This window comes from Myotis brandtii, unplaced genomic scaffold (assembly GCF_000412655.1).
Source record: "Myotis brandtii unplaced genomic scaffold, ASM41265v1 scaffold441, whole genome shotgun sequence".
NCBI classification, from domain to species: domain Eukaryota; kingdom Metazoa; phylum Chordata; class Mammalia; order Chiroptera; family Vespertilionidae; genus Myotis; species Myotis brandtii.
The window spans coordinates 3,099,464-3,113,230 of record NW_005366873.1 but is presented as its reverse complement, the minus strand read 5'-3'; the positions used below and the strand labels follow the sequence as shown (position 1 = coordinate 3,113,230).

The 13,767-nt window shown below is 45.1% G+C and overlaps 1 protein-coding gene across 1 annotated transcript in view; it reads right to left on the bottom strand.

Moving 5' to 3' along the window:
- The window catches only part of LOC102258634 (guanylate cyclase 2G-like), a 36,790-nt gene that overhangs the window by 1,987 nt on the left and 21,036 nt on the right, over window positions 1-13,767 (bottom strand). Inside the window, exons 13-19 of the mRNA XM_005874564.1 lie at window positions 10,850-11,018; window positions 9,356-9,511; window positions 7,624-7,801; window positions 5,493-5,633; window positions 3,941-4,133; window positions 2,222-2,396; window positions 756-854 (exon numbers count right to left, since the gene is read on the bottom strand). Coding sequence (XP_005874626.1) covers window positions 756-854; window positions 2,222-2,396; window positions 3,941-4,133; window positions 5,493-5,633; window positions 7,624-7,801; window positions 9,356-9,511; window positions 10,850-11,018 — 1,111 coding nt within the window. The remainder of the gene's footprint in view (window positions 1-755; window positions 855-2,221; window positions 2,397-3,940; window positions 4,134-5,492; window positions 5,634-7,623; window positions 7,802-9,355; window positions 9,512-10,849; window positions 11,019-13,767) is intronic.

Here is a 13,767-nt window from a genome sequence, read left to right as displayed (position 1 = left end):
CATTGCTCAGGCACTATTGGGCACTGCTCACACTTTGATATGTTCAGTCTATGACCTGAAAACGGAACTGACTCCATATTCAAGTGGGAACTCCACATGCCTGGGCTCCCACTTTCAAAATTTATCCTTAAAATCTCTACTTAGAAGCTAAAAGAGCTTTTATCAATGCAACAAAACTACTGTAAAACAAAACAATTTGCTGTCCCCTGGAACTCCTGGCCACAGGTCTGTTCAGCAACAACAAAACTATACATCAGAGATGGGCCAGTTACCACCCACAGGCCAAATCCAGCCCACCACCTGTACCTACAAATAAAGTTTTATTGGAACATGGCCACACCCATCAGTTAGATACTCTCAACGGCTGCTTTCACACACAATAGCAGTTAAGTAGTTGCAACAGAGACTCTGGCCAATAAAGCCTAAAATATTTACTGTCTGGCCCTGTACAGAAAAAGTCTGCTTCCTCCTGCTCTTCATTCAAGCAACCTGATTGTATGTGTGCCTGCCTAGCTAGAATGGAGAGTTCTGGAAGGAGGCAGGCTGTTTACAGGGCTCCACAGAGAGGACGGTGTGAAACTCCACCTACAAAGCTTGCAACCGGTGTTGTCTGAAGTGGATAGCGATCTTCCCCTGGAAATGGAAACCAGCAGACAAAAATGCAAATAGGTCTTCTAAAAATACCCTCCGGTTAAAGACAGGGGCCTGGAGGGACAGTGACACTGTGTTTACCACGCACTGAAAGTGATACCCACGCAGGCTGCTGCTTTCCATTCTGGAGGCCATGTTCACAGTGTCTCCAAACAGACAGTATCTGGGCATGGTGGTTCCCACCACACCAGCCACCACAGGACCTGCAGAGGGAAGAACTGATGGCCAAAACCGGTCTGCATTCCTAAGGACTGGACTCCACGGTACACATCAGACCAACAAATGCAATTCAATCAATGTTAAGTGCCCTCGAGGGCAAAGCTTGGCAATAGATTTTAGGGATCACAAAGAGGCAAACTGCAGAACACACACACTTCCGGTGGAAAACAACATAACCGGTTGTTATGGACTGGATGCTTGTGTCTGTCCCACATTCACATGTTGAAGCTCTAATCCCCAATAGGTTGGTATTCGGAGGTGAGGCCTTTGGAGGTTATTAGGTTTAGATGAGATCCTAAAAGTAGAGCCCTTAGGCTGGCATTAGTGCCCTTATAAAAAGAGGGAGAGACACGGTAGCTCTCTCTGTCCACCAGTGAGGACACAGCCAGAGGCCGCCATCTGCAAGCCGGGAAGTGTTCCCACAGGGATTCCATGTTGGAATCCTGATCTTGAACTTCCCAGCATCTGGAATTGTGAGAAAAATACCTGCTGTTTAAGCCATCCAGTCTATGGTATTTTGTTATAACAACCACGCTAACTAAGACAGAAATTATTGATAATATTATTCATGCACTGGAAATATAAACAAAGCAACAGCAACACAAACTTGGGGCTAATTCATTCTGATTGGGGCCAGGTTTTACCTAAGTAAAGCCATAAGAATAGGTAGGAGCAAGTATGGCTACACAATTTGCAGGTCTTAGTAAAAAAAAAATAAAAAGGGACCCCTCATTCAAAACTGATTAAGACTTTCTGGAGAGAGACAGAAGAGCACTGAACCACATGCAGGGACTCTGCATGAGTCACATGCCCATGAGGTTATCAGAAACAGAGCAGATCAAAGGGCATCAGATGCAGAGGCATGGAGGGAAAGTTGCCCAATGTAATCTCCTGGTTTCTTCTCCTCATTTTTTTAAAATATATTTTTATTGATTTTTTACAGAGAGGAAGGGAGAGGTATAGAGAGTTAGAAACATCAATGAGAGAGAAACATTGATCAGCTGCCTCCTGCACACCTCCTACTGGGGATGTGCCCGCAACCAAGGTACATGCCCTTGACCGGAATCGAACCTGGGACCCTTCAGTCCACAGGCCGACGCTCTATCTACTGAGCCAAACAAGTTAGGGCTCTTCTCCTCATTTTTGGTTCACCTGGAAGTCTTTGTGTGTCCTTGTTGTTACCAAGCAATCTAGCTAACTAGAAATATACATGTGAACATAATTCAACCTTTTATTTCCTTAAGATGTTACCATTTAGTTTCAGGGTTTCCTAAAAGCCCTAGGACTTGAAACCGGAACTACCTGCTGCCACACCTGGACCATGAGGCCACCTGCCGCCAGCGCTGTCTACCTGTGTGGAGGCCGATACGGAGCTTGAGCTTCTCCTGAGGCATGTGCCCGATCTGGAAGTGGACGGTGGCACTGAGGAAGTGCAAGGCCATGGTGGCAATCTCCTCCACGTGCCGAGTTCCATTGCGGATGGGAAGTCCACTAGCCACCATGTACGCATCTCCAATGGTTTCGACCTGGAAACAAAGCAATGACGTAGCCTTGTGTTCACCATGAGGGTGGGGTGGGCTCAGAGATCAAGGTCCCTCATTATGGGACCTTGCTTTGAGGCCCCAGACTTTGAAGGGCCACACTCCCTAACCTCCACTCCATCAAAGTCCCAGCATTTTATCAAATTTGCCCTCGTCCAGGTTCAAAGCCTTCCTGCCCCAAGCCTTCCTCGCCACAATCACTGCTTCCTTCTCTGAAATCTGATAGTGGTGGTGACCCTGTTTTTCCAACCCAGATTCAAAACCAGTTAGACAGGCAGCAGTGTACTGATGGGGTAAATCTTGAAGGATCAAGTGGATCCATGTATGTATCTGTCTGATCGGTCCTCCTCTCTCCCCATCCTCCTAATAAAATCAGCTTTCAGATCTCTCCTTCACTACAGAGAATAAATGACATGTCTAAATTTAACGTTACATATAGCCCTTTCCAGATACGTTTGCATTTTAGCAGACTCCAACGATGATGTGGTAAAATGTGGAATTTCAGATTAGCAGGTGGTACAAACACCTCTGTCTCCTGGTTACCCTGAACTTGCAGAGTTAACCAGCACACAAGTCTAACTGCTTCTATGCTATCTCTCCCCACCGCAAGCACATTTAGAAACACAAATTGATTCTAGACCGGCTCATACAAAACCTAACTGCACAGATAACACTAAGAGGAAACCCCAGAGGAGGCCCCCCTGAGTCAGATAGGTTCTGTTGAGCGTAAGTGATCTGCTCTTTGAAATTTTCATGCCATCCTTTCCTTTGTCTTGAATAGCAGCAACAATAATTGGGGGATAATAATTGAGGACATGTCACTGAGGAACATGACTGTGCTGTCCCCCAAACCTCCCTGGCCCCAGGGCCATAGCACAGCCCTAAAATCATGGTCAGACTGGTACACTGTGGCTGCCCTCCAAGCATGAGTGGACATGGGCACTCTGGAGTCATGATCTGGCCTCGGCTGAAAAGTCAGAAAATACAAACGGCCATCATCATCACCCGCTGAAAGAAGGCAATGCACGTTTTTGTTATCGTCTCCCACAACCATTTTCATTCTAGGTGACCCTGTTCATCCATCCTCACAGTAGCTCTGGGCAGCGGGTTGGTGTCTCACCTTTAGCTATTAGACTGCTCGTCTAAGCTTGGGAAGCTGTCTTCATTTGATTTGCTAAGGATCAGTCACAGAGCCAAAGACAACCTTTAAAGAGGAGCGAACCTGCTAAATCTCTCTGCCTCTGAAGTATATTCAGGAGGGAAGTGGAGGAATTAGCCAGCAGAAGGTCAGTGCCTCTTTCAGAAATGAGTTTTCTGGGAGATAAAATAATGGAAGAAAACAGAGGGAACAACGGATACTTCTTGGAAAGTACATACATCTCTGATTAATCAAGTCCTTTTCCAGAGAACAAACAGGAATAAAATATTGAGTTTCTGCCATGAATTGAGGTTGACTGCCAGCATGACTCCTCCTGGTTGCTATCTAGGGCCGGTTCACCCTCACTCAAACCAGCAGCCAGGCATCTCACCTTATACACGTCGTAAGTTTCAATGATGTGATCGAATAAACTGTAGAGGTCATTGAGGAGCTTCACAACTTGCAAGGGAGAACTGAGAGAACAGAGTTTTGTGAATCCAACGATGTCAGAGAAAAAGACGGTCACGGACTCAAAATGTTCTGGTTCCACAGACCTTCCAGCTATAAGCTGTTCTCCAATGAAGCTGAAACCAGAGAAAAGAACGGTTACTTAACAGTGTCATATTCATCTTGTCTCCTACAGACCCCTCCCTACAAAGTCACCCTGGTAGATCCTTTGGCTTCATTGGGTTAGGTTTTTGTTTTGTTTTGTTTTGTTTTGTTTTGTTTTGTTTTGTTTTAATTAACAAAACCCATCGTCTAGAGGGGATTCTTCTAATACCTGCTTCTCCACCTGCATTTTGTCTAAATAAATATTTTCATTAGGGTGGGGGAGGAACCGGTCACATAAATGCCGGTCACAAAAAAAGATTTTCTCCCTCAGGGCACTTTATTTCCCCCTATGGTTACAGAGTTTGATTATAAAGACTTGGTCTGCAGAGGTGGAAGCAAATGTAAGCATTCACTGATCTATAAATCAATATTTTTACTTCAATCTACCAATTTCACATTAACACATTCAAAGCCTCAACCCCATTTCTTTGCTCAAGACATAGGAAGGGTGCAGGAATTTTAACAGAAGAGGCGTCTGCCAAGATTTTAGAAAGTGCATAGGTGAAAATAGAGACAAAAAAGAAAGCAAGTTTTGAATCTAAAGTAATGGGTATATACTGTATTGTATTGTGCAAAGGTTTTGGATGTACAATCTGAAATACTGGAAAGTTAGCAATCGGCTAGACTCATGGACCTGGAGCGCCATCTAGTGGTCACTCTCCTGTTGGTGCATCCACCATCTTCCATGTAAAAGACCTACGCTCTCATACTCTCCTGTTGGTGCATCCACCATCTTCCATGTAAAGGACCTACGGTCTCATCACCCCAAGTCAAGTCTCCTTCCATCACCATTTATCCCTCCTTTACCCTCTTCCTTTGAGTGCTGAACACACAATACAATATACAGATGACTATTAAAAAAGAAATTCTGCAAAAAAAACTCATTCCTGAGACACCAAGTGCATGGATTTTGTAGTCATTTGACATATATGAATAAATGATCCGAGAATAAACTATTTCATTTGGGGAATTTTTATGTATCATGTATTTCAAAGATTGAGAGCAAAATGATTGAGCAAAGCAGGTCAAGTACATACATAAACACCTAAATTCAAAAATAAATAAATAAATACAATAAGTTATAGAAAAAAATTTTAATAAAAAAATAAAAGACCTACACTCTCTATTCCTATGGATTCTAGAGCCTTTGCCTCCATCTCTCTTTATAGGGTGTACCAATTTACATACAAAATGCTTGATCCATTTTAGAAGAACCCGGTGTCCTTTTAGAAAAAGGACAAAGAAAATATTCTCTTCATTTGAGGCCAATTAGGTGGCGATGCTGTTGCTTCCTGGGTCCCTTGGTGAAGGCTCCGAACTCTCTGGAGTACCTGGGCAGTATTGTGGACAGGAGCTTATCCACCTTCCTCTTCTCTGCCATCATCTGGTTGGTCCTCTCTTCTACCACCTCCTCCAGGTGATTGGCATACACTTCCAGCTTGTTCACCATACTGTCTAGTATGCTCACGTGGCTTTAAAAGAACCCAGACATTAGTGTCTTTTTCCAAGAACTTTAGGATCATAATTGAGCACAACCTCCAACTATACATTCCAAGTAAACATGTCTCGCCCTTAAGGTTTCTGACTTCAGGGTTGCCAATGGGCAGCAGTGAAGTGACAATGGCAAAGAGGCCATTTGGCAGGACAGAGCCTGCCCTTTATTGGTTCTGAGGTCTCAATCTGTATCCTTTATTCCTCTGAACCTCAGTTTCTGCATCTGGATATATATATATATAAAATACAAATAGACCAAACAGCAGAACAACCATACAACCAGTCGCTGTGACATGCGCTGACCACCAGGGGGCGTGCACGGAACATGACGGGCATCGGCCATGGTGGGATGGTAGAATAGGTGAGCGGGGGTGCCAGACCAAGGCGGGGCGCTGGTCACTATCATCGGGGTGAGCCTCTGGTGGTTACTGAAAATTCTTTGCTCCCGCATACTGTGGTCCTGCCCGACGCTCACACTGCTGCCAGCACCAGCCCCGCTTGCACCGCAGCTGGTGCTGGAGCCACCACTCGCACCCACTCCGGCACTCGGCACCAGTCCCAATTCATTGGCGCCATCAGCAGGTGCGAGCAGTGACTGCTGTCCCTGATCACCCCTGAGGGCTTCTCCACTTCCCCTGCTCCTGAGAGTTTATTGGGGCAGCAGCCACTGCTCGCACCTGCTGTTGGCGCCAGACCCAATCGCTCCGCACCATCAGCGGGTGCAAGCGGGGCCAGTGCTGTCAGCACGTGGGAGCAGCGGTGGCGGGAGTGGGGCTCCTGGCAGGCAGAGAACCGGGGGCTGCGGTGAGAGGGGCCAGGCAGAGGCGTGGAGGATGGGCTGAGACCCGCCCCTGTGCCCACTGCAGCCTCGCGGCCCACAGTTCCTTTCGAGGTGCACGAATTCGTGCACTGGGCCCCTAGTTTTAGAATAATAATAATATATACTCTGCAGGGTTGTTCTAAGGATTCAGGGAGATAATGTTGAGAGTCTGGAACCCAGTGGACACTCAACAAGTGGTGGCATTCACTGGCCCAACATGCTTCATACCATTGTTACAGCCAATCGAAAATGTAGATTTTTAGGACAGGTCATTCTTTGTTGTTTTTTCAGAGGACAGATATAAGGGGCACTTCTAGATCATATAGACTCTTGTTTTAGAAGGCTCTTCAGAGAAATTTAAATTCCTCATCTTTCAGATGAGGACCCTGAGGCTCACATGGGAAATGTACTTGCTTTAACATTAGGGACCATATTTTCTGGGTAAAAAGTCAGGACATATCAACTGACCTGACACATACCATTTAAAACTATTTTGATGTGGAAAATGCAGAATACAGGGCTGTTTGTGTTAAAGCTGCATAGTGAAATGGCAACATCGGGAGTAGATTCCTAACTCCTAGCACAGGACTTCCCCTACTAACCCCAGCTACTTCTAATGTGGCTGTGCCTTCATATGTTCAATGTGGTAGATGATGTAATTATCCTGGATTGAAGCCAGTTACTATTGAGAGCATTCTTTGAGAGGAGTGAATAATTTAACTCAATAACCTACTTTAAGGTTGGTGCATAATTCTTTATTGCATAAGCACAATCCCAGTTGAGTAGTCATGACCCTTGGAATGCTGGTTTGAATAGAGTCAGAGGCCCTGTCACTGATCTCCCTGGGACCTTGACAGATTAGATGGATTAGTGATGCCTGGAATGGACCAAGAAGGGCAATGGAAGTATGACCCATTTTTGGAACATTTGTGAAATAAAGGGAGAATTTATCAGTCCACCTTCACCAGCATGTAGCTCAGTGCTTTGCATGTGGTAGGCATTGAGTATATGAGGAAGGAAGGAAGGAAGGAAGGAAGGAAGGAAGGAAGGAAGGAAGGAAGGAAGGAAGGTGCAACTACAGCCACATGATTTCAAAATTCTAATGGCTCCATGAGGAGGAGAAAATGTCTGTTGCACACCAAACTCACCCTTTGGGGCTGGCATCTCGTAGAATTTTCTTGATGGAAAGGAATGTGGGTCTTTTCTCAGGCGACTCATCCCAACACGCTCTCACCAGGACCACAATCTTCTCATTGACCTTGTTCTCTTGCAGGGAAGGTCGCAGTGGAACTGATGCCCTGGGGTCTCGGATTCGGCTGAGGATTTCTGAAATCCATTTTGGGTTTAGATATCCAGATGTCGGAACTTTGTGCCATTTAGTATGCTTCACTTTAAACAGATGTGCTCTTAAATTTGCATATTGAGTTTCCAAGTACACGGAACAGATTAGAATTTCAGATAAATCTGAATATAAGAAATATTCTGAATCCTCCTGGAAAATGAGGAATCTAAATATAAATCCTATAAGTACCCCCTGATTTATCATTTTTTAGATTAATTTTTTCTAATAGAACTTTTCTTAAAGTAAAGCATATCTCTATATGATTTCAGAAGTATATATGCATTTTGTAGTAGAAATCTCCAAAGTGTGCTTTATACAATTTTGCGTTCCATATATGTTACATAAAAGATCTTTTAACAAATAATAAATATTACAGATCAGAGTCTGCCAAGAGTTTGGGGAGGAGAGAAGGTTGAATAGGCAAAGGGCCTGAATTTTTTTTAGGATGATGAAACTATTTGGTATGACACTGTAACAGTGGATACATGACACTACCTATTTGCCAAAACCCATAGAACTTTACAGCTCAAGGAGTGAACCTTGAAGAATGCTAATTTTAAAAAATATCAGTTGAGGGATTGGAAGACCCCAAGACAGAATGCAGATTTGTGGCAAAACAATCTAACTGCGTGACCAATGTATGATGGACCTCACTGAAGGGGGTGGAGGTGGTGGGGAGTGGCCTGTGTGACTGAAAGAAAAAAGCCAGGAGAGATGGAACCAGGAAGGTGTAGTGGGTTGACTGGTGATCCCCAAAGATCTATGTCCATGTCCTTATCCCCAGAACCCATGACTGTGACCTTATCTTAAAAAAAAAGTCTTGCAAATATAATTAAGTGTCTTGGGTTGAGGAGATCATCTTGGATTATCCAGGTGGGCCCTCATCCAATGACAAGTGTCCTTACAGACAGAAGGGATTTCCAGGAGGAGTCAATGTGGAGATGGAGGCAGAGACTGGAGCCCTGTGGCCACAAGCCCATGAAGGCTGGGCCACCACCAAAAGCTGGGATGGATCTACCCTTGAACCTCCAGAGGAAGTGCAGCTTTGTTGAACCTTGATTTTGGACTTTTAGCCTCTGGAACTATGAGAGAGTAAATTTCTGTTGTTTCAAACCAACAGGTAGGTTTGTGGCAACTTACTATGGCGGCCCTAGGACACTAACATACAAGACCACTGAGGCCGGTTTAGAGGCCTTTGATGGTCTTGCAGGCCATTGTAAGGACTTAGTCTTCACTCCCAAAATAGGAAGCCAGGGGAGGCTATTGTGTAGAGAAGCAACACGATCTTACTCATTGTCTAACAGGATCTGGCTGCTGTTATAGAACAAACTATGTCATTCTGAGTTCCTTGGTTTTTTTAATCAAACTGTAATAGTTTTCTAATTCTTTAAAAAAATATATATAAATTTTTAAAAGAAAAAATAAGAATGAAATAAATTGTAAATTAAGAAACATTTAGCAAAAACAATCACAAAAACAAGCATTTGTGAGCCAACCCAGATCACCACAGCCTGCCAAGGAGCCGCTCCCAGCGTTACCGTCTGGTGTCTCGTCAAGGTCCTCAAAAGGCCCGAGCGCATGCTGGTGGATCAGCTCCCTCATCACAATGGCGAAGCTGTAAGCATCTCCCTTTGGGGTGCCTGACCGGGGCGCCTCTGGGAGCCGCAACAGCTCTGGGGCGGTCCAGTAGAGCTCTGTGAAGCAAGGAGACATAGGCCCAGAATGAGAGTTTCCAGGTAGAACCGGAAAGCCTCCCTTTCTAGGAAGCTCAGGAGAACTGAGAGCATCCAGCCCCCGAGAAGTCAGCCCCCACGGTGCCCGACTTACAGAGCAACCAGGGTCCCCATGTGTGAACACAGAGAAAATAACCAGGAAGAACGGGCACTAACATGTTCACAGTGGCTAACTCGTGGCTGTGCAGTGACAGGTGCTGTTCCTTTTCCCTTTCTGAATTGCCTACATAACATAAAATTAATCATTTTAAAGTGAGAATTCAGTGGCATTTAGTACACTCACAATGTTGTGCAACCACCACCTCTATCCATCTATCCAGTTCCCAACCATTTCCAACACCCCCAAATAAAACCTTATACCCCTTAAGCAGTTTCTCCCTGTTCCCCTCTATCCCCAGCCCCAGAAAACCATCAGCCTGCATTTTCTCTCTAGAGTTATCTATTCTGGATATTTTATACACTTACATTTTTTTTCTAGTGAGGTGCATAGGCTTGTGTTATTATAGGTATGATCATTAAAAAATATATATTGGAGGATGGAGAAATAGGAATGACTACGAACAGCTTTCTAAGTTGCCCCCTTTGGCTTTCTCTGTAACACACATGCTACCTCATGTTACAGGACCTCCCCACATGCACTCAGCAAAGCTGCTTCCAGAGAGAAGTGGTCACGGCTGAGGGCACTGGGCTCAACAGGACCCAGAGACATAGGAGGTGAGATGCAAGAGCACTCAGCTGCCTCCACTGCTCCCATGAGAAGGAGGTTGACTCCCAATGGTAGGTCTTGTCTTTAGACGCCCACCAGAATCACTTGGGAGCTTTAAAAACAATGTGATGCCCAGACCCCATCTTCAGATATTCTGACTCTGTGGCTGTGGCGTGGAACCCAGCTACCTATAAAATGTTAAAAGTTTCTCAAGTGATACTGAAATCCAGAGAGAACAGAACGGCCAAACCCTTCATCCTTAAAGCGCCTGGCAGATGGTCATTCTACACTGAGAAGGTAGGAAGATGTGATGGGACACAGAGGACTACAGGGAAGGACAGTGACTTGTTTCAGGTCACCCAGCTAAGCTGGGATGAGGACCAGTTCCTCTCACTCAGACATCACACCATGGACTCGTGCCACCTGTTCCCATCTCCTTGGGTGAACAGAGCAGCCGCACACCACTGGCTCCAGCGGAACACCCACCCACAGGTACTGTGCACATGAGCGTCAGGAAGCAGAAATGGGGTAAGGAACGAACCCCTTTACCACTCAACCAAAAGCTAGTGGGTCCAAGACCTGCCAGTGGTTACCTGAGTGGTCTTTTGTTTTCTCGTTATGTGTTCTGTATGTCTGGCCGTACTTGAGTTCCCACAGCCCAAATCCCGACAGCTTCACCTGCATCCGACCATCCACCAGGCAGTTGGAAGGCTTCAGGTTTCCATGGGACCTCAGTGGGCTCCTATGAAGGAACAGCATGCCCTGGGAGAGTGAAAATGAGCAACTGAATTAGAGCAGGTGCCAAGGGACACCAGTGGAAGGAGAGACAGATGGACAGGAACACAGATGTGCAGCCCCAGGGTAGGGGACGTAGCTGTCTCTGTTCATTTGTTCAAGAGCCACTGACACGGCCCTTCACCCAAGGAGTCAAGATGGGCACAGACACCCAAAAAGGAGAAAACAATTTCTGGTCCTTGAAGGCAAGGCCAGCTTAGTGATCATAGTCCTGAGTTCAAATCCCAGCTCTGCCACTTAGTAGAGGGCAAGCTACCTTACCCCTACCAGCCTCCTTCTTCTCATCAAAATGGAGATGACAATGAACCCTACCTCATAGGGTTGGCCATGGAAATTAAATGCAGTCATACACATGCGACATCAGACATGATGCATGACACAAAGTAAATATGTACTTAAATTTAATGAAAAATGTGATAAAGAATATTTACTGAATAAAAAAAACTTGCTAAGGGAAGTGAGTCAGAAAGGCAGGGTTATAATAGCCAAGATCTGGAAACAACCTAAGTATCCCTTGATGCATGATTGGATAAAGAAGATGTGGTACATATATAAAAGGAATACTACTCAGCAGTGAAAAATGAAATATGGCCATTTGGAACAACATGGATGGTTCTTGAGAGTGTCATTTTAAGAGAAATAAGCCAGAAAAGGACAAGAACTACATGATTGAACTCATATGTGGGATATAAAATAGAAACCAACAAATGAACAAATAAGACAAACAAACTCATAGACATAGACAACAGCATGATGGTTACCAGAGGGGAAGCCAGTAGAGGGAAGACAAAGAGGGACAAGGGGGTCGAATATATGATAAAGGAGGAAGACTAATTTAAAAAAATTTTTAAAGAAAGGCAGTGATTGTTCTCATCCAGCAAGGAGACAAGGGAGGGTAGGGGTGTGTCTTCCCATGGGCGGAGAGGGGTTTAAAGAAAGGCCTAGAGTTGAGGAGGGAAACAATGATTTGGGAAGGACAGGGAAAGGAAGAGATCAGTTTGGACAATGAGAACTGTCATATTTGAAATATGGTTAGAGAGGCAGATGTGTGCATTTCTCTGTTATTTGCGAGGACAGACCTAGAAGGAGTGAAATGAAGGTTAAGGGAAAAGGCTAACTGCATGCCAGAAGCCAACCATCATGGTTTGGGCACATGAAGGGCCCACTGTTCCCATTTTGGTTCTTTATTTCCTTACTTACCTCAAAGACTTCATGAAGAAGCATTTAAATAAAAGTCATTTAACATTGCCAGTTTCTCGGACTTAAAATACTGACCTAAAGGACCTCTATATCTTTCATCTGAATCTCTGAATCATTTATTTTCAGAATCCTTTGTCTGGGAGCTGGGAGAAAACTGACAACTCAGTATGTCCCAGGCACAGAGCTGTCATAGAGCTGCTTTACCTGTTTCAGGCTGGGTAGCCTGGGCCTTCCCATACCTGCCTCAGCCATGAGGTTTCAGAGCAAGAGCAAAAAGGACAACACCTCTTTCTCAAGACTTTCACTGGAACTTTTTTTAAGTTTAGAATGCTAACCTTATGCCAGGTAGCCATCTAAGTCCCTTACTTACACTAGCTCATGTCACACCTAGTGAACCGCAGAGATCGGTAGTATGATCGTCAACCTCCTTTTACAGATGAGAAAAGAGAAAAATGAACTTGACCCAGGTCACACAGCAGTGGAGCTGGGCTGGGAATTCTGCAGTGTGATTCCCAAGCCCAGCCCCTCAACCAGCTGATCCTCTGCTGATAAAAGAAGGCTATGAAGGGCAGAGGGTGAGAAGTGATTATTTTAGACATGAGGTTCCAGGAACATCCAAACTGTAATATGGATTTGCGATGAACAAATAAGCAACCATAAACCCTTTTTAGAGACTTACTTTGCACTATGCATTGAAGTACTTGGAACAGGGGACCAAATACATGTTATCTATCGCATTTAGCCTTTGCTGGGATAGGTAATATTCTCCTTCTCTGTTTCACAAGGAAACTCGGGGTTTTAAACTGCTCCCAAGAAGTGGATGTAGAGCTGGGATAGAAACCAGGCTGTGTTATCTACAAAGCCCAGCTACTTCTAAACCACTAGCTTTTACTGTTCCCAACACCCTACATGATTGTGGAGGAATTCTCTTAACACACTTATACAAGAACAGCCAGGTTCAAATGAATCTTAAGCCCAGCTGAGAAGGAGGTGAAGTCATCCATGGGTGTGGCCACAAGGAGGCACTGGCCATCAAGGTTCCAAGAAGGGCTCCTGAATGGACTACTGCACCCAGAGACAGGGTCATGGACCTTTTGGGCACCAGCTCAGGGACTCACCTCTGCCTCCAGCAGTGATGACAGGCTGAGTCACTGTCCCAGCTTAGCAAGAGCCCTAAGCCAACGCTACATTAGCAATACAGGCTAATACAGAAAGCAATAAGGAAACTTGAGGGACAGTGAGTATCCCACCCTTGTCCCCTGACCCCCGAAAGACAGGAGGGCATATTCCTTTATCATTGTGGCTTGTTTGTGTTCTGAGATAATAGAGTTGAATCACATGTTGGAAGTACAACTCACTCAACTAGACCTGGAGGGGCCTGGCTGGAGCTGCCTCTGGAATTTCTCCAGGAAAGGCTCCAACTGGCCAGGTCTGGGCTTGAAATCTGGGGAGACTTATGTCCAACCCAGAGTTCTCTCTGACCTCACAGAGACCTCTCCATGCAGCAGGACTACCT